Here is a 25418-nt window from a genome sequence, read left to right as displayed (position 1 = left end):
CCATGTTAACTACAGTCAAATTTATTTTATTTTATTGTTTATTTTCTGCAGCCACATACTTAATGCTTTTGTTGTACTTCAAATCACTTTAAATCATGAAAGCAATAACTTTATATCCATTGTATTAATGTTTTGGTTAATTGCTTTCTCATTTTTATCATCTTGAGAGTGTTAAAATATTAACGTGGTATTCCTGACACGTGTTATCTTCTTTTAAGCATTTATATTTATGTTCACACAATTAATGGGGTAAGTCTGAAAGAAAGTCTGTGGGAATTCTTTCACAGTATCCAGGCTAAACATTTATCACTGCCAGCTGTCCTTTGGTTGTGTGCGTATTGTTCCTTGCAGTAGTCTTCAGTCTTATTATCAAGGCAGATGGGGATCTATTCATTCTAGTGCATCCTATGCAGGTCTCTCGCATTTCTATCTAGCTACGGCAACTTTTGTTGTGCGTTCAAAGCCTTGATTTCTTCCTACAATTTTTAGTATCCTCATTACATCCATTACCAAATTATTTTTTTTAGTGCCCCAGAATGTGTCCTTTCAGCCAAATTGTGCCACTAAGGTATTTTCTCAATCTAATCTGCTACATCCTTCTGAAGCACAGACATTTAAAAAAGATGTGAAAGAGTAAGAAAGATTCCACAAACCTTTCCTGTTCTTTTTGTTCCCGTTGTTGGGTGATCTTTTTCATTTCTTTTTCTGTAAGATTAATTCTTTCATTGACTTCCTTTTCAAGATCTGTAAGCTTCTTGTCTTTTGCCAGATTTAATTCCTCCTGCTCTTTACTTTTGTACAATTCTAATTCACTGCGTAGCGATTGGTTTTCCAATTCCTGTAAAGTATGTGTCATTTAGTTCATGCAAGTTATCATTCTAGATTTCTACAAATAATCATAACACATAAATGAAACAAATCAAAACTGAGTCAAGGTGAGGCAATGAGTGCAAAATATCAAACTACTTGCAGCTCAAATCCCCACACCGCCACCCCCACACCTCTCACCCCAGAAATAGAAAATAAATATTGACATTATGTGCTCCATGGGCTATGCTTACCTGAACACGCACAAAAATGAGAGTAGCTGCCATTATTGCACGTACAATAACTTACTTACTTACTTACTGTCAAGCATCATAACCAAACTACTGATAAGCGAGGGCAGGTAGTATGCACATATAAAATGTAATGACCAACTGATCACCCCTCATACCTCAGTTTTAACAGCTGCCACTACTTCGGCCTATTCTGCAGCATTAGGGGGAGAGAGTAGCAAGTTTGAAAGCTGAGATAGTGTGTCCAACATTTCCATTTTGCTATCTATCTGCAGTTTAGAGCCTAGTTTAAGCATTATGTGGTTGCCTTCCCTCACGCCGTTGTTTAGTTAGTAAGTACTACACAACTGACACCATTGAAAAACAAAGAAAGAAAAGACTGAAGAGCTTATCAGTTCACAACAACAAAGTACGGGTTATGTTTAAAAAGTAATGGAAATGTTTTTTGTTGCATGTTGTATTACTCTCATTCATGTGATTTTTTTGTTTTTGTGCTATTAAACATTGCTGATACATACCTCTACAGTGTTAACCATGCTTGATATTTAGTCTGTTGTCAGATGTCAAAATTGACATATGTTTTGATAGTAACAGCAATAATTTATTCTGTATAAAAATTGATGAGAAAACTTGTATTAAGTTTTGTTTTAAGAACACAAAACAATGAACAAAGATTTAGAAATATTAAACATTGCTTTTGGTGAGTCTACTACAAGTAAAACAATGGTTTACATGTGGTATAAACAGTTCGAAGAAGGCCTTCAAGATGTTGAAAATGACTAATACTCTGGACACAACAAAATATTGCCAACCAATGAAATCATGGAAAAAAGTGAAAGAAATTATCACGAACAATCGCTGAATCACAATCAGAAAATTTGCTGATGATTTTGCCACACCCCACTCATGCCACCAAAATTTTTCAGATGTTCTGAATACGAAATGTGTGATACCAAAATTAGTTCAAAAATTGTTGAATTTCGAACAAAAACAACAATGAATGCAAGTTATTCAGGAGTCTCTACATAAAAATCAACAATAGTGCTGAATCATGTCATAATAGGTGATGAAAAGTGGGTTTACAAATATGATGTTGAAACTAATGCTTGATCATACCAATGGGAGCATTATGGATTGCAACAACCAATTAAAATTTGACAAGTGCAGTCAAACATACAGGATACACTCCTTGTGTTCTTTTATTTTAACAGTGTAGTGCAACATGAGTTCTTGTTACAGGGTTTAACATTCAGTAGCAAGTGCTACTTCCAAGAAGTTTAGTTTATGTGAAGTCATGAGGGGGAAGGGGGGTTGGGGGCGATAGCCCATAAGATGACGAAACAACCCACAGCTTCTGCAACATGATAACGCAGCTGTGCACACTTCTGTGCTTGTTTTTGGACAAAAACAATAGTGTAATGGTCGGGCAGGCAGGTAAGAAAATTTAAATGGGAAATGGATAGGTTAAAGTTAGATGTAGTGGGAATTAGTGAAGTTCGGTTTCAGGAGGAACAAGATTTCTGGTCAGGTGAATATAGGGATATAAATACAAAATCTAGTGTAGGTGATGCAGGAGTAGGTTTAATATTGAATTTAAAAAATGGGAGCATGGGTAAGCTACTACAAACAGCATAGTGAACGTATTATTGTAGCCAAGATAGACACGAAGTCCATGCCTACCCAGTAGCAAAACTTTATGTGCCAACTAGCTTTCCAGATGACAAAGAGATTGAAGAAACATATAATGAGATAAAAGAAATTATTCAGATAGTGAAAGGAGATGAAAATTTAATAGTCATGGGGGACTGGAATTCAATAGTAGGAAAAGGAAGAGTAGGAAAAGTACTAGGTGAATATAGAATGGGGGTAAGAAATGAAAGAGCAAGCTGCCAGGTAGAATTTTGCACAGAGCATAAGTTAATCATAGCTAACACTTGGTTTAAGAATCATGAAAGAAGGTTGTATACATGGAAGAGGCCTGGAGACACTGGAAGGTTTGAGACTGATTATATAATGGTACGAGAGAGATTTAGGAACCAGGTTTTAAATTGTAAGACATTTCCAGGGCCAGATGTGGACTCTGACCACTATCTACTGGTTATGAGCAGTAGATTAAAACTGAAGACACTGCAGAAAGGAGATGGGACATGGATAAACTGAAAGAACCAGAGGTTGTAGAGAGTTTCAGAGAGAGAGCGTTATGGAACAATTGACAAGAAAAGGGGAAAGAAATACAATAGAAGAAGAATGGGTAGCTTTGAGAGATGAAATAATGAAGGCAGCAGAGGATCAAGTAGGTAAAAAGACTAGGGCTAGTAGAAATCCATGGGTAACAGAGGATGAAAGGAGAAAATATAAAAATGCAGTAAATAAAGCAGCAAAAAAGGAATACAAATGTCTCAAAAATGAGATCGACAGGAAGCGCAAAATGGCTAAGCGGAGATGGCTAGAGGACAAATGTAGGGATGTACAGGTAAATGTCACTAAGGGTAAGATAGATACTGCCTACATGAAAATTAAAGAGACCTTTGGAGAAAAGAGAACTAAAACTAAACTCAACTCCTCCCGAACAGGCCATGAAGGCCCAAAGGTACCGACCAGCCGCTGTGTCATCATCAGCCAAAAAGTGTCACGGTATGCAGATATGGAGGGGCATGTGGTTAGCACACCGCTCTCCCGGCCTTATGTCAGTTTTTCCGAGACCGGAGCCACTACTTCTCAATCAAGTGGCGCCTCAGTTTGCCTCACAAGGGCTGAGTGCACCCCACTTGCCAACAGCACCCGGCAGACCGTATGTTCACCCATCCAAGAGCTAGCCCAGCCCGACAGCGCTTAACTTCGGTGCTCTGACGGGAACTGGTGTTACCACTGTGGCAAGGCCATTGGCAGAAAAGAGAACTACTTGTGTGAAGATAAAGAGCTCAGATGCAAAACCAGTTCTAAGCAAACAAGGGAAAGCAGAAAGGTGGAATTTGTATATAGAGGATCTATACGAGGGTAATGTACTTGAGGGCAATATTATGGGAATGGAAGAGGATGTAGATGAAGATGAAATGGGAGATATGATACTGCATGAAGAATTTGACAGAGCACTGAAAGACCTAAGTTGAAACAAGGCCCTGGGAGTAGACAACATTCCATTAGAACTACTGATAGCCATGGGACAGCCAGCCCTGTCAATACTCTTCCATCCGGTGAGCAAGATGTACGAGACAGGTGAAATGCCCTTGGACTTCAAGAAGAATGTAATAATTCCAATCCCAAAGAAAGCAGGTGTTGACAAGTGTGAAAATTATCGAACTATCAGTTTAATAAATCACGGCTGCAAAACACTAACACGAATTCATTACAGACGAATGAAAAAATTGTAGAAGCTGACCTTCGGGAGGATCATTTGGATTCCATAGAAATGTTGAAAAACATGAGGCAATACTGACCCTCGACGTATGTTAGAAGATAGATTAAGGAAAGGCAAATCTACGTTTCTGGCATTTGTAGACTGTAAGAAGGCTTTTGTCAATGTTGACTGGAATACTCTCAAATTTTGAAGGTGCCAGGGGTCAAATACAGGGAGCAAAAGGCTATTTACAATTCGTACAGAAACCAGATGGCAGTTATAAGATTCAAGGGGCATGAAAGGGAAGCAGTGGTTGGGAAGGGAGTGAGACAGGGTTGTGGCCTATCCCCAAGGTTATTCAATATGTGCATTGAGCAAGCAGTAATGGAAACAAAAGAAAAGTTTGGAGTAGGAATTAAAACCCATGCAGAAGAAATAAAAGCTTTGAGGTTTGTCGACAACATTATAATTCTGTCAGAGACAGCAAAGGTGCTGGACGAGCAGTTGAACGGAATGGACAGTGTCTTGAAAGGAGGATATATGATGAACATCACCAAAAGAAAAACAAGGCTAATGTAATGTAGTCAAATTAAATCACGTGATGCTGAGGGAATTAGATTAGGAAATGAGACACATAAAGTAGTAAAGGAGTTTTGCTATTTGGAGAGCAAAATAACTGATGATGGTAAAAGTAGAGAGGATATAAAATGTAGACTGGCAATCGCAAGGAAAGCGTTTCTGAAGAAGAGAAATTTGTTAACATCAAGTATAGATTTAAGTGTCAGCAAGACGTTTCTGAAAGTATTTGTATGGAGTGTAGCCATGTATGGCAGTGAAACATGGACGATAACTAGTTTAGACAAGAAGAGAATAGAAGTTTTTGAAATGTGGTGCTATAGAAGAATGCTGAAGATTAGATGGGTAGATCACGTAACTAATGAGGTGGTACTGAACAGAACTGGGGAGACGAGGAATTTGTGGCACAACTTGACTAGAAGAAGTGATCGCTTGGTAGGACCTGTTCTGAGGCCTCAAGCGATCACCAATTTAGTATTGGAGGCACCATGGAGGGTAAAAATCATAAAGGGAGACCAAGACATGAATACACTACGCAGATTCAGAAGGATGTAGGTTGCAGTAGTTCCTTGGAGATGAAAAAGCTTGTGCAGGACAGAGTAGCATGGAGGACTGCATCAAACCAGTCTCTGGACTGAAGACCACAACAACAACAACAACAACAACAACAACGATGATGCCTCAGCCTCTGAATTCACCAGACATGGAATCACATGGCTTTTTCTGTCCCCAAACACAAAAAGCTTACAGAGTCACTATTTTACAAACACAGATGAGATTAGAGTGCTGAGAGATTTAATGGCTATACAGAAGTGCTTTGGGGTTTGTAAAGAGCACTGTCATAAGTGTATAATTTCTAGTGTGGACTATCTTGGAAAGGATAATAGTTATGTTGATAAACGACAAGGAAAGAATTGTAGAAAGATGGAAAGAATACTTCTCCGAACTGTGGAATCACCCAGACCAATGTGGGATATTACCTGCAAACACTACAGAGGAAAGGAAAGATGAAGAAGAATGGGAAGTTAGTGAAGAAGACGTGAAAATCACAATCAAAGGACTCAGAAACAACGAAGCCCCAGGGGAGGACGGAACAACATCAGAATTATTCAAGGAGGGAGGTGAGAGCTTACACTTAGAGATATATAAACTGATCCAGTTGATATGGGAGAAGGAGACACTGCCAGAAGAATGGAAATTGGCTATAATATGCCCCAATATACAAGAAGGGAAGCAAAATGGAATGTGGTAACTACAGAGGAATCAGCTTGTTGAATGTAATGTATAAGGAGCTGTCCATCATTATCCTCAGAAAATTGCAGCCATTCATAGAGAACAACATACACGAGTACCAAGCTGGCTTTCGACCAAACTGATCGAAAATAGATCACATTTTCACACTAAGACAATTGTTCGAAAAACATTGGAAATATGATGAAGATATCTACAGCCTGTTCATCGATTTTCAATGTGCATATGACAGCATCCACAGGAAAAGCCTACACAATGCAATGCGGGACTTCAGAATCCCTGAGAAGCTAGTGAGAATGGTGCAAGCTTGTATGGAAGAGTCAAAGGCAGCAGTACATTTCCGAGGAGCCACATCAGAAACATTTGAGATTGAGACAGGCCTTAGACAAGGGGATGCTCTCTCATGTGTTCTGTTCAGTGTCGTCTTAGAGAAAGTAATAAAAGAGTGGAGCCAAAAGGAGTGGGCTGGAATGGAGATGGACGGTAACTTCAATTTTCTCGCATATGCAGATGACGTAGTACTATTACGTGAATCGAAGCACGAGTTGAAAGAAATGTACCTGAAAATGGACAATTATGCACAGGAGGTAGGGCTCAAAGTCAATCGAGACAAAACAGAGTTCACGCAATTAGGAATAAGACAAGAGCAGGTATAATTTCTTGAGATAGATGGCAAGAGGTTCAAGAGAGTAGACCAGTTCAAATACTTGGGATCTTGGTTCACCACGGACAACAACATAAAATGGACATCAAGGAAAGAATAGCAGTAGGAACGAAATCCATGCATTCCCTCAGAGAAATGCTTGGCTCTAAATCGATCTCAGTGAACACTAAGATGAAAATCTACAACACAGTGATATGCTCAGCAGTAATGTACCGTTCAGAAACATGGAGCATGACTAAGAGAGAAAGGGAAAAACTATTAACATTTGAAAGAAGAGTAATGAGGAAGATATGGGGACCAGTTTTAGATAATGGAGAATGGAGGAGGAGGAAAAACAAGGAAATCTACCTTCTGATGCGACAACCAACTATCCTACAGAAGATAAAGAGCAAAGGAATACAATGGATGGGCCATGTAGCCCGTATGCCAGATGGAAGAAAGGCGAAGATAGCACTAGTGGGGAAACCAAACACCAAATGCCCCATTGGACGACCAAGGCAGCGCTGGATGGACGACCTGGTGAAGGACCTAGCAGCCCTGGGAATTGAAGACACCTGGAGGGGCACAAAACAGCAAGGAATGGAGGCAGTTTGTGGAAGCACCGCGTGGTCTGCAGGGCCTGTGATTGCTGAATATCTATCTATCTACCTATCTATCTAACAGTTATGTAGACAAACAAAATAAATTCTTTCCAGAAAACAAAAATTCACATTAGTTTTTCTTTAACATACCATTACACATGTATTTTTCTAGTACAGCTGCAACGTGATTTAAATAACTTGCCTTCTCCTTTCGTTCCTTTTCTAAGTTCCTTATATTTTTTAGCAGTTCCTCCTCCTTCTGCTGAAGCTGCATTCTCAGCTCCTCTTCTGCTTCCTTCTCTTTACGTAGTCTAACTTGCTCCCACTCTTCTTCTGCTTTAAGCCGGTTTTTTTCCAAATTCAGTGTGCTATTTGCCAATGTCTCTCGCTTTTCTAGAAGGCTGGCTAAAGCATGACTTCTTTCCTCATACAATTGAAGAGCTGCTGCCTTAGACGAACGATCAAAGACTGGCTTGTTGTGTGGTGTAAAACTCACATTATCATGTTGCACTGATGGAGCATCCGAAACAACACTGCCACCACCAGCATAAGTGTCACTTGGGCCTGTACTATTACTGTTAGTTGGTCCAGCTATAGCAACATGTGCTGGTTTGGATGAACGATCCACTTTTGGCAGTGATGGTGCAGTATTTGTGACTGAGTCATTTATATCAGGGTATTCTATTGTATCTGAAACAAAGACAAAATAACACAAAAAAAAAAACTTGCTTTACAAGTACCAAGCTGGCCAACAGAATGAATACTACAACTCAGTGAAAAGGAAAGTAGATAACAAAATAATCAACATATAAAATGTTGCAATACAAATATATAAACTACTAAAAAGTGATAGTTTAAATTCTTCTCTTTGGAAGGAGATTAAGAAGGAATTCCCTACACCACTGCAGCAATCGCAGAATGTTTCCAATTTTTATTTATTTTATCTGAAAGGAAAATTGGGCTAAATTATAGCTAAATGAGAAAATATCACAGTTTTTAAGTATTTTAGCCGGCAACTACATGGCGTCACATATGTCTCCATTCAGGATACATTTTCCCTGGCGGCTTGCCTTTACACCTCTATAAATGAAAATCAAATAGTGCTCTATGCTTTACAAGGCAGACACACTTGCAATGAAATTACCCTGATAATGCCAGTAACATGTTGTCTTTCATTATGTAAAGAAAAGTACATGACTGCTTGTGTTGTGTAAAAAGAACAATACAGAAACTCATTCCAGCTCACCTGGAAACATCTTTCAACTTACATTCTTTATCTATATCCTTCGAGGCATAGTATAATTTGTGACACACGCGTTAGACTCTAGGCAATCAGGCCATTCATTTCACATATGGGTGTTGGATTAGTGGAAGTGCTGGATTATTGAGAGTGTCCAAAATTTATTTTAAAAACATGGGGGATGTACTTTATTAAATCCAAAGATATAACTCTAAAAACATAGAGGATGTGCTTCACTAAATCCGAACAGACAATTCTAAAAATATAGGAGGATATACTTTATTAAATTCAATGATATATTCATTTCCAAAGGCAACTTTGTCAATGAGTGTGTACATAATTATACAGTAGTATCACACATTATGAAACATGTTCCAAATTTTTAATTGTCCGAATGACAGCATGCTTTGTCACACAACTAATTTATTATCATTACATTGGTACTGCAAGTATCTGGTTGTGGCATAATGTACTCCAGGAAGATGTCTGTAGTGTGAGAAATCTTCATGCTCACTCCTTCTCTGTCCCCTTTTTCATCACTTTGAACACTTTCCTGCTTGCTTTTGCTTTTGATTATTTTTTCATCTGTAAAGGTTTGGTCTGTCTCACAGGTTTCCTCTTTCAACCACTTAGCAACATCTTCATCATCAATTTCTCCTCCTCCTGGAAGCTTGTGGAACATGTCAGTGTACAAGGTATCAGCAACTGATGACTGAATTGAGTGGCTCATCGCTGTCACTCAGTTCTGAATCTAACTCTGCTTCAATGGATGGCAACACTTTTCTCCAGCCCTTCATCATCATAGTGCTTTCCACTTTATCCCACGCTTCAGCTTCTTGGACAACATCAAGTAAGTTCATTGCTTCGACACCTTCAGCATAGTCTTGGAAGAGTCATTTTCACATTCATTCAGCAAGGAGGCCAGGTGTGCATGTCGATAATGACATTTAATTGATTCCAAAATTCCCTGGTCCATGAGCTGAATCAGGTCTGTCACACTACATGGAAGAAAAAGTGCTTGTAAACCCCTGGGCTTCAGAGCCACATTGGAAGAATGATTGGGGGCACTTCAGTAATAAGAACAGCTTACAGTGGAAGCTTCTTCTCACTGCTGGTACAAATGTTTCATAGAACCACCGAGAGAATATTTTTCTGTACAGCCATGCTTTCTTCTGAGTGAAATATTGCACTAGTAGTGTATTTATGTCACTCTGTCGAAAACAAAGTGGATGTTGGTATTTCCCAATCACCGTGAGCAGTAGCTTATGACTTGCATTTGTGTTACAACATTCCATTTATGTTACGCACTGTTTCTCTTGTTTGTACCCACAAGTCTCCTCCTCATGCTTGGCAACTAATGTTTCTGAAGGAAGGATCTTGTAAAAGAGTGCACTTTCATCAGCACTGTACAAGGCATCAGCAGTTATATCTTCCTTCTCTATTACCTTCCTTAACTTGTTTACAAACTCGTCTGCATATTGTCCATCAGCTGAGTGACTTTCCCCGGTGGCTGTCAGATACGGAATGCCATGTAATTTTTTCCAATAGCCAACCCTAACTTGCTGCAAACAAGTTACTACCACCAAGTTGTTTGTTAAATGCAGCTCCTTTTAATTTTATTATAGGACCACTATCTGGACTTCCCTTACTGCACTGTTGTATGAACCATCTACAAACATCTACGTCCAGTTCTTCATTCTAACTTTTTCCCATAACCTTCTGTTTTCCCAGCTCACTATCCATTTGGGTTGCATAATGTTGAATAAAATAGTCTTTCTTTTTGACATCATAAATAGTTGCTTATCCAACACTGTACTCAGCAGCAGTGGCTTTCACCTTCCCTAAAATTCTGAATTTCTGCTTGAGCTCTAGCATAACATGTTTCCTTTTAGAAGACATGATACTGAACTGTAAAGATTCCCACAATTTAAAATATGTGTAGCATTCTTTAACATTGTAATTCACTAACGACACTGTTGCACCTGATGGTTCATTCTTGTGTGTCATTTCGAATGCAAGCAGAATTGTTGAGAGGCAAAACTAGTAAAGGCTGGTTTGGCGAGAGTTTGATGTAGTTTACCAATATTATTCCTTTTCTTCTGCCTTTATCTTGTTCTACAAAGGAATATTACTGATCTGGTTACTACGGGAAATGTACATGGGAGAAAAATAAAATGTTGGTTGCTCAATCTTGTAATGTTCACTCATTGAACTAGACACCACGTCTGTCGTGTAGATTCTCCCTATGTAATATGTAGGACATTTCAATATGGCTCTCAACTTGAGTGAACAAAATCATAACAAATCACACAACTTGTCTTAAAAACTTATTATTCGATTAATTCAAGGGTAAGGGTCCCACACTGACAATTTTAGATTCAGCCTGACAAAAGTTTTGTAAGCCATCTTTTTTGTGGATACTCACACTTCCTTAGTTTTCTGCCAATGAGAATCAGTCTGTTTCCTGGCTTCCCTGCAATTGAATTTATGTGGACATTCCATGTTAAATCATTCTGCATGGTTACCCAATGTATTTGACATACTGACAGGGAGAGATGCCCAGGGGTGGGATTGATAGTTTGAAATGTTTAGTGCAATTTATGAAAAATAATTTCCTGTAATGCTTTAGAGACTTAATAGTAGTAGTATTACACAGAACGATTGCTGAGCTTAGTGGTTAAGACGTATTCCTGGCGTGCAGAAAGTTGTGGGTTCAAATCTCATCAAGTGGTTTGATATTTTTTTATTATTAAGTCTTTATGACTTCGATTATTATTTTTATTTGATTGACTGATTATAATATTTTTTATTTCTTTGTTGCATCATTTTTGTCATCATTTAAATTTTTAATTTGCTTTCATTTTTTCTTCTTATCACTTTTTCTTTCACTTGGAATCTTTGTCCATATGATTTTAATTATTTTTATTAACTTTAGAGTAATTAACTTTGATTAGAAAAAGACCTTACATGGGGAGAAGTGGAAGAGGCATTTGGCAAGATGAAGGGAGGGAAGTCACCAGCTAAGTGTAGAGATGATGAGAGCAGCAGGAGAGGTAGGGATACAATGGCTATATTGAGTGATGAAAATTGTGTGGAGACAGAAGATGATCCCAGAAGACCAGAAGAAGAGAATAATTGTCCTGATCTTTAAGAAGGGAAATACAAAAGAGTGCAAGGGGATAACATTGATGAGCCATTGTGCAAAGATTTTTGAGAAAATTTTGGAAGGACTAATTCTGGGAATATTAGAAGGAAGAATGAGAGAAGAGCAACATGGCTTCAGAAAAGGAAGGTCCACGGTGGATCGAGAAGAGCAACATGGCTTCAGAACAGGAAGGTCCACGGTGGATCTAAGTTTTGCTGTAAGACAACTGCAGGAACAGCACTATGAATATGGAATAGGTCTACTAATGACCTTCCTGGACACTAAAAAAGAGTATGATAGTGTACTTAAAAGCAAAGTGTGGAAAGCCCTGGAGAACAGAGGAGTAGCAAAACAGATTATTTGGAGGATAAGGGAAGTGTACCATGGAAGTGTGAGCTGTGTGAAAGTGGAAGGAGAGAGATCAGCTTGGATTGAACAGAAGAATGGCTTGAGGCAGGGAAGTGCACTTTCACCACTACTCTTCATTGTAGCAATGGATCATGTAATGAATACAGTAGCACAAGTAATTGGTGAAAGGAATATGAAAGCTATGGTGTTTGCAGATGATCTGATGATTTGGGGGAATGAGGAGGAGGAAGTACAAGAGCAGGTGGACATATAGGAACGAACACTACAAGAATATGGGATGAAATTTAGTATACATAAGAGTGAGATGATTATCACAACAAGAAAGGAGGAGAGAGGAACAATGGGAATAATAATTGGTGGGGAATGATTGAGGAGAGTAGAGAGTTTCAAGTACCTAGGAAGCCTGACACAGGAAGATGGACGACAGAGAAATAAATGAGCGGGGAGAAAAGCAGAAGCATTTTGGAAGATTGTCAGAAGCCTGATGTGGAGCAAGGATGTACCCCAATTCAGTAAAAAGGTTTTATACCAGTCATACTATGTCCTGATCCTGACATATTCATGAAAAACCTGGGTTATGAAAGGAAGAGAGAAAAGCTATGGAGATGAAATTCTTGAGAAACAGTATTGGAGTGACAAAGATAGACGGGTTAAGAAATGATAGGATCAGAGAGTTAATGAAGGTGGAACCATACAGGAGGAGATAGAAAAATCAAAGCTGAGATGGTATGGACACGTTAAGAGAATGGATGAGAAGAGGATACTCAGGAGAATACATGAGATGAAACTGGAAGGAAAGATACCAAGAGGAAGACCGAGAGACAGACAGCTGAAAGGAGTAGAGGAATGCCTCCAGAAGAAAGGAGAAGACTAGACCAAGGTGAAGACGTAGAGATGGTGGCAAGACAGAAGCTGATGGAGAGGCCTATGTTCCATACAGATCTGGCCAGAGAATGGAAATTGTCCAAGATGATGATGATGATGATGATGATGATTATGTTTGTTTTAATTTCTTCCATTTTATCATTTTATATTTTCATCCACGTTATTGCATTCATTACTTCTATTCCTCATTCTGCTTAAAATTCGTTTTATTTATAATCCCTTCTCTTGTTTAAATCTTCATCTGCTTTATTTTGCCCATAGTGCAACACGAATTTATGTTTAAATGTTTGTATGGCGATTACCACAAAAAATGTACAGCTTGTAATGAAAAATAAATTGTTGATGCAATTTCATGGCCTATATGATTGATTTATTATCTTATCCTTTTTTTGCACAAATATTCCAAATGAATAAAGAATGATATGAAGAAAAAATACGAGCAAAGAAAAGGGTCAATACTATGATACTGTGAAATATTAGAAATAAAAAATTACATTTAAACCAATTAAATGAATAAAAATAATTATCAAAATAATTTTGATAAGCATTTAAAAATAAAAAAATTCATGGCATGTGACAAAATTCGAACTCACAACCTTCTGCACATTAGGAATATATCTTCACCATTAGACTACAGCCATCATTCTGCATAATACTACATATTTAAGCCCATAGAGCATCTTGGAAAATTTTTTTCATTGATTACTTGCAAATGAGAGTCCAATTTCAGGAATGGATCCAGGATTTGATGCCTTGGACCCTAACCTACACTACCATATAGATGATTTCTTGAAGTTCTTCCCACCCTTTATTCTCCTTGTGAGCCTACAGACTGATTAGTTGGTTGGTTGATTTAGGAGGAGGGACCACACAGCAAGGTCATCGGTCCCATCAGATGAGGGAAGGAAATCGGCCGTAATCTCCCAAAGGAACAATCCCGGCATTTGCCTAAAGCAATTTACGGAAATTACAGAAAACCTAAATAAGGATGGCAGGACACAGGTTTGAACAGTCATCCTCCTGAATGCGAGTCCTGTATGCTAACCACTGCACCACCACAGCTGGTGATTGATTAGTGATTGTTCAAACCTAGTCTTTTCATCTATTACATAAACTTTCTAATTGTGGCAGACAACTGACAGTCCCTGCATCAAATGTCAATCACAGGGAAATAATAATGTGGCTTGAAACTTACCTGTAGATTAAAACTGTGTACAGGACAGAGACTTGAACTCGGGTCCTGAGTTCGAGTCGTGGTCCAGCACACAGTTTAAATCTGCCAGGAAGTTTCATACCAGCGCACATTCCACTGCAGAGTGAAAATTTCATTCTAATAATGTGGTTTCATTGTATAGAAGTGTATTGTCAGCAAATAATATCAGAGAAATACCAATTTTTATCTACCATGACAAGGTGTATAAAGTGTGTTATTGTCACACAACTTTTCAAATGCATCATAGTTTTGGCATGAGGATGTAGGAGTACAAAATCAGCTGTAGTAGAATTAACAAAAGTAGTACTTGATGCTCATAACAAGGATGAGTGTGTCGCAGAGCATATTCTTAGAACTGTCTGAGGTACCGGGTGATCAAAAAGTCAGTATAAATTTGAAAACTTAATAAACCACGGAATAATGTAGACAGAGAGGTAAAAATTGACACACACGCTTGGAATGACAAGGGGTTTTATTAGAAAAAAAAATAAACACTCCATATTGCTAGACGCATGGAAGATCTCTTGCGTGCGTCGTTTGGTGATGATCATGTGCTCAGCCACCAGTTTCATCATGCTTGGCCTCCCAGGTCCCCAGACCTCAGTCCGTGAGATTATTGGCTTTGGGGTTACCTGAAGTCGCAAGTGTATCGTGATCGACCGACATCTCTGGGGATGCTGAAAGACAACACCAACGCCAATGCCTCACCATAACTCTGGACATGCTTTACAGTGCTGTTCACAACATTATTCCTTGACTACAGCAATTGTTGAGGAATGATGGTGGACATATTGAGCATTTCCTGTAAAGAACATCATCTTTGCTTTGTCTTATTTTGTTATGCTAATTATTGCTATTCTGATCAGATGAAGCGCCAACTGTCGGACATTTTTTGAACGTTTGTGTTTTTTTTTGTTATAATAAAACCCCATGTCATTCCAAGTATGTGTGTCAATTTGTACCTCTCTACATTATTCTGTGATTTATTCATTTTCCAAATTTATACTGACTTTTTGATAACCCGGTACATGATTCTACTACATAAGCTAGTGTCATCTGGAATAAGAGATGCAGCTAATGGCTGGTTCTGATCATACATAGCAAATGGGGTACAAAAAGTGGAGATAACAAAAACCTCAAATAAGGCTAAACTGTGAGTGAAGCACTTATCAGATCCAAACTACATTAATATAGGAGTTCCTATATTACTGTTCCTGATATACTTCACTAAATTACCCAATATTGTTAGTCATGGAAAAAAATCTCTTTACTGATGACACCAATATTTTAGTAAGATAAAAAACAAGGGAGCTACCTGCAGAGAAAGAAAATGAAACCCAAAGGGAAGTCTATAATTTGTCTGTATGCAGTGAAGTTAAACTGAACATGAAGAAAATAAATTCATTAATTTTACTTTGAAAAGTGAAAAAAAAAGACAGTTAAATTAATGAAGATAGTACCTCTACAGTGTGTTACAAAAAGGTATGGCCAAACTTTCAGGAAACATTCCTCACACACAAAGAAAGAAAATATGTTATGTGGACATGTGTCCGGAAACGCTTACTTTCCATGTTAGAGCTCATTTTATTACTTCTCTTAAAATCACATTAATCATGGAATGGAAACACACAGCAACAGAGCGTACCAGCGTGACTTCAAACACTTTGTTACAGGAAATGTTCAAAATGTCCTCCGTTAGCAAGGATACATGCATCCACCCTCCGTCGCATGGAATCCCTGATACACTGATGCAGCCCTGGAGAATGGCGTATTGTATCACAGCCGTCCACAATACGAGCACGAAGAGTCCCTACATTTGGTACCGGGGTTGCGTAGACAAGAGCTTTCAAATGCCCCCATAAATGAAAGTCAAGAGGGCTGAGGTCAGGAGAGCATGGAGGCCATGGCATTGGTCTGCCTCTACCAATCCATCGGTCACCGAATCTGTTGTTGAGAAGCGTACGAACACTTCGACTGAAATGTGCAGGAGCTCCATCGCACATGAACCACATGTTGTGTCGTACTTGTAAAGGCACATGTTCTAGCAGCACAGGTAGAGTATCCCGTATGAAATCATGATAAGTTGCTCCATTGAGCGCAGGTGGACGAAACTAAAATGAGCTCTAACATGGAAATTAAGTGTTTCCGGACACATGTCCACATAACATCTTTTCTTTATTTGTGTGTGAGGAATGTTTCCTGAAAGTTTGGCTGTACCTTTTTGTAACACCCTGTATATTAGGTAGCAAAAACAATGTTTTTAGAAGAGAATACCAATTCTCAGTTTAAGTGGTATGAACACTCAAAATACTTGCAAAGAGAATATCACCAGCATACTATGCTCTTAGAGCCTTTTAGTTACATACTGCTCATGTGTACACTCAGTTCTTAGCTATGGAATTCTTTCCTGGGGAACAAATGAATAAATATGGTTCAAATGGCTCAAAGCACTATGGGACTTAATATCTGAGGTCATCAGTCCACTACACTTAGAACTACGTAAACCTAACTAACCTAAGGACATCACACACATCCATGCCTGAGGCAAGATTCGAACTTGCGACCATAGCAGCCACATGGTTCCAGACTGATGCGCCTAGAACAGCTCGACCACAGTGGCCGGCAACAAATGAATAAAATATGAACATAGTTTCTACAGGACCATAAGCATAATAATAACCACAAATAGTAATCAGTCTGGCTTAACAATCTGCTCAAAATATTGAAGATTCTAAATTCATTATGCAAGTACATTTACAATCAGTTATACACTTAATAAATAACCTTGATAATTACTGCAAAACCAGCTATGCCCACGACAATGGAACACAGTGTAAACTGTTACTTATATTTACAAAGAATTACTAAACAGGAACCTCAACTAGCATTTTCTACCAAGGAAATAAATTTTATGGTAAATTGCCCAAAATGTTACATTTATGGATGACAGACTTTATGTTTTCAAATGATAATTGTTAAGAGAGATCACAAAAGCAAACTTATTTAAAAAGGCTATTAAAAATAAATATGTAGTGAAGGATTACTTAGATAATATAGAGAAGGATCTTGGTAAAAAGTGTAACACAAGTAATTAATAACAACACACCCCCGTAAATTTCACAACACACTTTCACATTTTGCAGTAGCTAACACTATTGTCTTATCCTCTTTCTGAACTCAACATCTCATTATGGAGACTCAGCATCTCCGCTATACGGTGAGTAGCTACTTTCCTTCTCATAATATTGTTAAATTCCATCCTGGATTTTCCATTGTTTGATTATTGTATATATGAATTTTTTACTAATACTAGGACTTATCCAATATTCTTGTAAAAACCATCCACCACTGAATAATACAACACCAACTATGAAATCAAGTAGCAAATTGTATTCTCTATCAAATCTCTTGCTTTATAAATATTATGGATAAGTTCTGATAGAACGTAAATAATTTAGAAGTAAAGGAGACCATTCACTTACAGCAGAAGTGTTGAGTCATCAACACACAGAGGAGAAAGAAAACCTACTAGTTTCCAAAATAATTGCAGTTCAGCAGTTAGAACAGACTGGGTACAGGATGTGTAGGTGCAGTTGCAGGTTAGAAATATGGGAGGGAGAGGTGGCAGGTGCATCAGCTAGGCATGTGATGCGTGAGTGTGGGAGCCGGTGTGGAGTGGGGCACAATAAAGGCAGCATGAAGTCGTGAATTGGGAGGGGGTGACATGACAGACGAACGGAAATTTACAATTAAGTGATACTGGGTGGCAAGAGGGGCACTTCTTTGTAGCTGATTGATGGAGGGGGGTGGATTAGGGATGTGTGAGAATATAGCCCATGAAATCTGTTTGTGAACTAAGTTTGGGGGATAGTGCCGACCTATGAAGACCCTCATAAGCTCTTCTGCATACTGGGGGGAAGGGGGTTTTTGTTACTGCAGATACAGTGTCCAAGGGTGGCCTGGCTGTATGGGAGAACTTTTTGATGTGAAAGGAAGGACACCCGTCAAAATGCAGCTATTGTTGGTGGTTAATGTGTTTAATATGGACATAGGTGCAGATGAAACCATCTGTGAGATTTCAACATCCAGGAAGATGGCGCACTGGGGTGAGGGGGAACCAGGTGAGGTGGATGGGACAGAAGGTACTGGGATTGCGGAGGGATAAGGAAGGATGTCCTGGCACTCAATCCAGTTCATCAAGATAACACAATGAATATGAAATAGACAAGGGGTTTATGGTTTTGGGAGGCTAGGAGAGTGCCATGCAGGTGCCCATAGCTGTGCAAAGGATTTGTTTATATACCCTCCCCTCAAAGGAGAAGTACTTGTAAGTTACGATACACTTAGTAAGGTGTAGGAGCAATGAGTTGGTACGTTTGGAGTCTGAAGGACGTTGGGAGAGGTGGTGTTCAATAGTAGAAAGGCCATGGGCATCAGGATGTTATTGTACAAAGAGCTGGCACCCCGTCCACCAACATTAATAATGCTCTCCAAAATCTATAAACCCAGTAATCCTGGACACTCCACTGGTACTGGTTATTGAGCTCCTACTGAAAGAATTTCCACCCTTGTTGATCAGTACCTCCAACCAATTGCCTGAAACCTAGGCTCTTGCATCAAATATACTAACCAATTCCTTCACCGACTCTCCACCATTCTCCCCCTTTCACCTCCCGCATCCCTATTCACCACTGTTGATGCCACTTCACATACCCCATCATCGCACCACACCCCTCTCGGGTACAAAGGAACACCCTCCTCAGCACCCAATATCATCCTGGACTGGAACAACTGAACCTTATCCTTCGCCATGGCTTTGATTGGCTACCATCATGCCCTGAAATGAAGGACATCCTACCCAAGATCCTACTCATCCATTCTAAAGTGGTATTCTGTCACCCATCCAACCTACACAACATCCTAGTCCATCCCTATGCAACTCACACTCCCAAACCCTTAACCACAGCACACAGTTCACCTGCCGAAATGCAATGCTGGGACTGTGCATCCTGTCAGAATTACGTGGTCCAGCTAGAGAAAGGATTTATTTTGAAATCTCTTGCTTTGTGTAGCACACAATTAAGAAAATAATTAATATGAAATGTTTTCATTTACAGAAAAAAGCAAAGGAAATACGCTGCAATCAGAACAGACTGTAGTGCATGGTAGTTAAACCCACTAGTTGTTAGTTACATGGTGTATTTCGTTTACACAGTACAGCACAACACAGAAACACAGATGGTAATTAAGTTAATAATGGAATGAAGGGAAATGAAAATTTTCATATATAATGTGCTAAATATTGAATTTTCACGACTTCTCGCTTCAATACGATGAACAGAAACTACATGGTTCCAAACACAAATTCTGCAGAAAATTTAACAATTATATAAACTTTTTTGACTGTGCCCCTTCCTTGTGGTACATCCCTTGTAACAATGTGGCTTAGCGACTCAGCAAGGAAGTATCAGACCACAAATCCAAAAGCCTGGCGCCAAACGCCAGTAGGTCCAAGGAGTTTTCTGACACTTATTGCTCCTCTCACTTCCAAAATAACTTGTGCGTGTCCAAAAATGATATAATGGACTGTGATTCATAGTCTATGTTAAACTGTAGTTCCCTTACAAGTTGCTGGATAAGTCAGTTTAAAGGTAGGAGGAGAGAAGAGCCATACTTGCTAAAATAAGGTGGGGTATTTACTTGCACAAATTGCATATTTTTTTCTTATAGTCAAATCAACAACTGTCAACGTGAGGGACCATAATCCCTTTGATCAATGAATATGGTCTACTTTAAAAACAGAGTTTTGCAGGAGTATGGTGAAAAAACTGAATAAGTAAATTAATCTCCGAAGTTGACATCTTGTTTATTCCTACTATTAATGCAGTATTTGGAATTTTAGGTCTGAAGTTCGTCCTTGGAGCACAAGTGATAGTGAATGGTAAGCTGAAGGAAACAGAACATAATACCTGCTGAGGTGGACACATGCATTTAATTAAAACTTTCATTTCAAATTTACTCATGCACGACATCAGTGTTAAGTTTCTGCCACAAAGTTCCATGGAACACTTAGTCCAATGTTTAACTGTTTACATGCTTGATGTCTTCAACAGTATTGATCAATTTTTACTATACTGTGTTTAAATGAAGCCACATATCCACATTTCTGTAAGTGTAGTCCTATCACTGCACTGCTGTACCTTCTGTTATGTGTGTATCGAAGGTAAGGCTTGCACTTTTCATTCTGCCTCTAATCTAACCTAATCTAATCCAATCTGCCTCTACTATTGTACTTTATTTTCGTTCTTTAAAGGTTTTCTTACTACTTCATATATATACGTAATCCCCCTCCCACTTAGCACAGTCTTGACACATGCTTATTCTACAGTATAACAATAAACATAAACTTTCTTTCTAATGGTTTGCAGATGCTTCTTTAATATTTTTATTTCAAGCTATGCACGACATGACCACAATTGCAGCCAGCGCTTGATTTTTAAAAAATAAGGTTCTGGTATAGAGACCTTCCGGAGGTGTGTTTATGAAATTTGAATTTCTTAAAATGATATTTTAACACCTTTCTGTGCATTTTAAAAGTGTGAAAACAACATTTGTATTGATAAAAAATAAATTTCTATTTTACCACATCTCAAAATCTGCAGTTATGATTTTTCTATTGTCAGAGGTATTGGTACGCAATACTGGTGCATACCATCACAAATCAAGCACTGCCTGTGATTATTTATTTTATCCTTTCTTGTTTATTTGTAGAAATTCTGATGATGTCCTAAAGAGACGAAACACATCATTAAACAATAATTACTGCAACAAAGACTGGTTTTCTTCAAAATAATATTTATATGTTTGCTGTACCAGCCAACCTGAAGGAGAGGGAAAAGTTTTATAAGTTTCGTAAGAACCCTCCATGAATAGTCGTTGCTGCTTCCCTCTCATGCAAAAATCTGTAGTAATATTCAGCTGCTGTCATATTCAAATTACATAGACACAATATTTATCTTAAGAGTGGCTTGTTAAAAATTTGTATTTTAAAATTGCTTGAATAAACAACTATTCATTAAAATATTTTGTACCATGGGATGGACTTCATCAGCCAAAATGGTCAAATAAATTTGAAACAGTGTGAAACAAGACTCATCCGACCAAATGAATTTCTTCCAATGGTCCATAGCCCACGTTTTTCGGCTTTGGCACCAATTTTTCTTTTATGACATCTGCACAACTCATGAGTGGTTTTGGAATTCCAACTCGCCTTGCAATTGTTTGCTCCTAAAGCTCCCTTAATGTCGCTTTTATGCTGACAGCGTTCAGCTCTACAGTGATTTTTGCAGCTGCCGTCCTCTTATTTCTCGTCACAATCCTCTTCAATGAATGACTCTCACAAAAACTTGGCACACGCTTTCATCCACATTGTGATGATATTTTTCTGCTTTCCCTGTATGCGACATAGATCTTCACTATGGTGTCTGATGAAACACCGAACACTTCAGCTTCCTTGGTTACAGTAGCACCAACAACATGAGCACCAAAAATTTTTTCACATTTGAATTCACTTAGCTCTCACATAATGCACTCACTACTACACAAACACTGTTCTGACCATGATTCCACTTGCAACTTATTAAGGACATTGCACAGGAGTCATTCATGGGCAAATACAACAGTGCCACCTGCAGTCTTGGCTAGATGTGCATTTATGTTCAAGTATGCATTTCTCGTGATATTTCTATATTTTTGTCTAGCCCCTTTATCTGTTGGACAGGTGTAAATGTAATGCTTAGTCAAGGAAAAGGAATGTTTTTGTGGAATGAGTAATCATTAATACAAACTTTCAGAGTCCTTCTGCAGAAGAAAAAAATTTTTGTTTCCAGGAAAAAGATAGATGTATTTTTATTATTGTTATCATTTTATACATAAACTATTAAAATTTCTGTTATCTTACGTCATGATTTCCTTCTTACTGTGAAGTGACAATGCACACAGGGTTTAAGCCATGAGTGAACTGAACATAAATGTGTGACTTCAGTGAAGTGTTAGTATGTTCAGAATTTTTATAACTCTTCCTCCTGTATGTAGTCTTCTTTTAATCAAATTACCTGGTTGATGATCACTTTCCAATACTACACGATACAAAAGAATGTGTCTTCCTTAATATATGGCTAACAGCACAAAAGTTCCTAGTATATGGAAGTATCCTACTGGGACATTTCTCTCTGTACACACAATATGCTTCTTCAGCTTTGACCCTTTGCCATATCATGGTTTGTTTTACATGTCAGTGGAGCTAACTAAATACAAGAATATGTTATGCTCACACAGAAGTGTAAGAATGTCACATTAACTCACTGACAATCACTGAACAGTGTTCCCCTATTCCCAAAGTTATAAATCTATTCTGCCCTCTTTCGCAACTGAAACCTGAAGTATATTTTGTAATTAGTTTTTTGTTTTAGGAAAAAGGATGGATTATCTGTTATTAGTGTTATTATTTCACACATAAATTATTCATATTTCCCTTATCCTACCTTGTCACTCATAAATTGATCTACAATGTGCAGGAGGTTTTAAGCTGAACAATCAGAAGAAGTCAAAACATTCGTCTATACGCCTATAAACTAAAAAGATAGCTTTACTGTTAACTAAAAACAAAATAATAACCAAAATACTGTCAGTGTGAAAGAGTACAGGTTTGTGTATATGTGACACCAAAATCTGCTGTCTCACTAATACTCTACTGCTTCACCCTGTGCATTGTAACATGCTTGTAACCTTGCTGGTATTCTGTCCACAAGGTGGGTGAGATATTGCCACTATTTGATAATGGACTTCCTGAGGTCATCCAGTGCGCAAGGTGGGTTCCTGCAATGTTGCAATGCAAGTTGCATCTGGTCCCAAGTATGCTAATGGAGTTAATGTCAACAAATGCCACAAACCATTCTTTTCAGTCGATTCCTGTCTCATGGAGAACATTGTTCATGAGGTGGGCATGTGCATCATTATCATCCACAAAGATGAACCCAAACCAAAATGTTGACTGTAGTGCTGGAAAATACTTCGGGGGTCATACTCTAATATATCACAGTCCTCAAATTACCTTTAACAGAGGTTTCTGACATCAGTAACAGGTACTTGTCCAAAACAGAACTGATTCATCTCCCTGCTGAACCTCCATGTATCTAACACCCTCCACACTCTTCTAGGATGATGAGCAGGTACAGACAAATCCTGCATTCAGCCAGTGTAGAGGACATGACTTCACTGACCTAGAATCCATTCCAGGTGTTCTCCTGTTCATCTCTTCCATTCATCATGGTGCTTGGAAAGGGGGGGGGGGGGGGTAGTACTGTTGTTTGTAATGAATACTGGAAGTACAAACCGAACAATGGAAATTCCGGGTAGGAATATTAACAATGTAGGAAAAGACAGATTGCTACTTAATGTAAAGAAGAAATATCAAGTTGCAGACAGACACAACTGAAAGACACTTACATGAAGCTTTCGACTACAGCTTTCATCAGTAAAAGAGAGACACACACCATTCACACACACATAAGCAAGCACACCTCACACACACATGACCACCAAGTCCAGCGTCTTGGGCCACAATGCAACTGTCACATGGGATGCAAGCAGCAATCTGGAGGGAGCGGGAGAGGGGAAGAGATAGTAGTGTACAGGAGGGGAGAGAGATGAACGCTCTCTGGTGGAGTGTGCAGGGACTAGACTGCCAACAGGCAGAGCGTCAAGAGGTTGTGGGGCAGGGAGTGGGGAAAAAAGGAGAGGAGTGGTGAAAGACGGGCGGATGCATTGGCAGAGGGCTGCAAATAAAGAGGGTGGGAGGTGAGAATGGGGAGGAGATGACAGGACAGAGGTGTTGGAAACCGTTGGATGCAGAATGAGGTAAATCGAGACCGGGATAATTACAGGAGTGGACAATCTGTTGTGAGGATAACTCATATCGGTGCAATTCAGAAAAAGCTGGGAGTGGAGGGAACGATCCATGTGGCTCGGGTAGTGATGAAGCCACTGAAATCAAGTGCGTTATGTTCCGTTGCATGTTGTGCCACAGGATTGTCTACCATGCTCTTGGTCACAGTTTGGCACTAGCTGTTCATCCTGGGTGACATCTGGTTGGTAGTCATACAAAGGCCACTGTCAAACTGTGGGCAAGAGCAAAGTAGATCACCCTGTGGCACAACAGGCTGCTGAACATAACATACTTGATATCAATGGCAGCTTCACTACCCAAGCCATCTGGATCCTTCCCTCCAACACCAACTTTTCTCAACTGCACAGATGGGTGTTATCCTTACAACACATTCTCTGCTCTCATAATTATCCCAGCTTGAACCTACAGTAACATAACGCCCCACACCATCCACCCAACAGTTTCCATCCCCTCTGCCCTATTATCTGCTCCCCATTCTCATTTCCTACTCTGCTGATTTGCAGCCCTCTGCCAATACATCTGTCCATCTTTGCCCATTCCTCCCCGTTTTTGCTCCTTTTTTTCCCCCCACCTCCCTGACCCACAACCTCTTGACGCTGTGCCTGTAGGCTGTCTAGTCCCTGCACATTCCACCAGACAGTGTTCGTCTCTCTTCCCACCAATACACTACTAACCCTTCCCCTCCCCTCTCCGGCCCCTGCAGACTGCTCCTTGCATCCCACGTGATAGCTGCATTGCGACCCAAGATGCTACAGTTGGAGGTCATGTGTGCGTGAGGCATGTTTTCTTGTGTGTGTGAATGGTGATGAAGGGTGTGGCCAAAAGCTTTATGTACGTGTCTTTTAATTGTGCCTGTTGCAACTTGATGTGTCTCCTTTATGGTAAGTAGCAATCTGCCTTTTCCTAAATTGTCGAAAGTTCAAGCTGATTGTATGGAGACAGTTGCATATTGTTCGGGCCAATACAGACCTCCCAGCAGTTCGCAAAAAGGCAGTATGCATTTCTGTAGAATTCTCCTTACAGTACCTAATTTGTAGGCTGCAGTAAACAGCTGGCATTGTTGAACAGAGGTGACCACTATGAGGCAAATGTTAAATGGTGTGTGTTACAGAGTAGTAGTTGAATGTTTGAA

At 39.1% G+C, this 25418-nt stretch overlaps 1 protein-coding gene across 3 annotated transcripts in view; it reads right to left on the bottom strand.

Annotated features, from left to right (window-relative positions):
• The window catches only part of LOC126252129 (ubiquitin carboxyl-terminal hydrolase 8-like), a 247740-nt gene that overhangs the window by 118858 nt on the left and 103464 nt on the right, over window positions 1-25418 (bottom strand). For all 3 annotated transcript variants that reach the window (XM_049952998.1, XM_049953005.1, XM_049953013.1), the window contains 2 exons: window positions 7670-8157; window positions 654-838 (listed from right to left, as the gene is read on the bottom strand). In XM_049952998.1, coding sequence (XP_049808955.1) covers window positions 654-838; window positions 7670-8157 — 673 coding nt within the window. The remainder of the gene's footprint in view (window positions 1-653; window positions 839-7669; window positions 8158-25418) is intronic.

This window comes from Schistocerca nitens, chromosome 1 (assembly GCF_023898315.1).
Source record: "Schistocerca nitens isolate TAMUIC-IGC-003100 chromosome 1, iqSchNite1.1, whole genome shotgun sequence".
Lineage (NCBI taxonomy): Eukaryota > Metazoa > Arthropoda > Insecta > Orthoptera > Acrididae > Schistocerca > Schistocerca nitens.
This window is presented reverse-complemented; position numbering and strand designations above follow the sequence as displayed.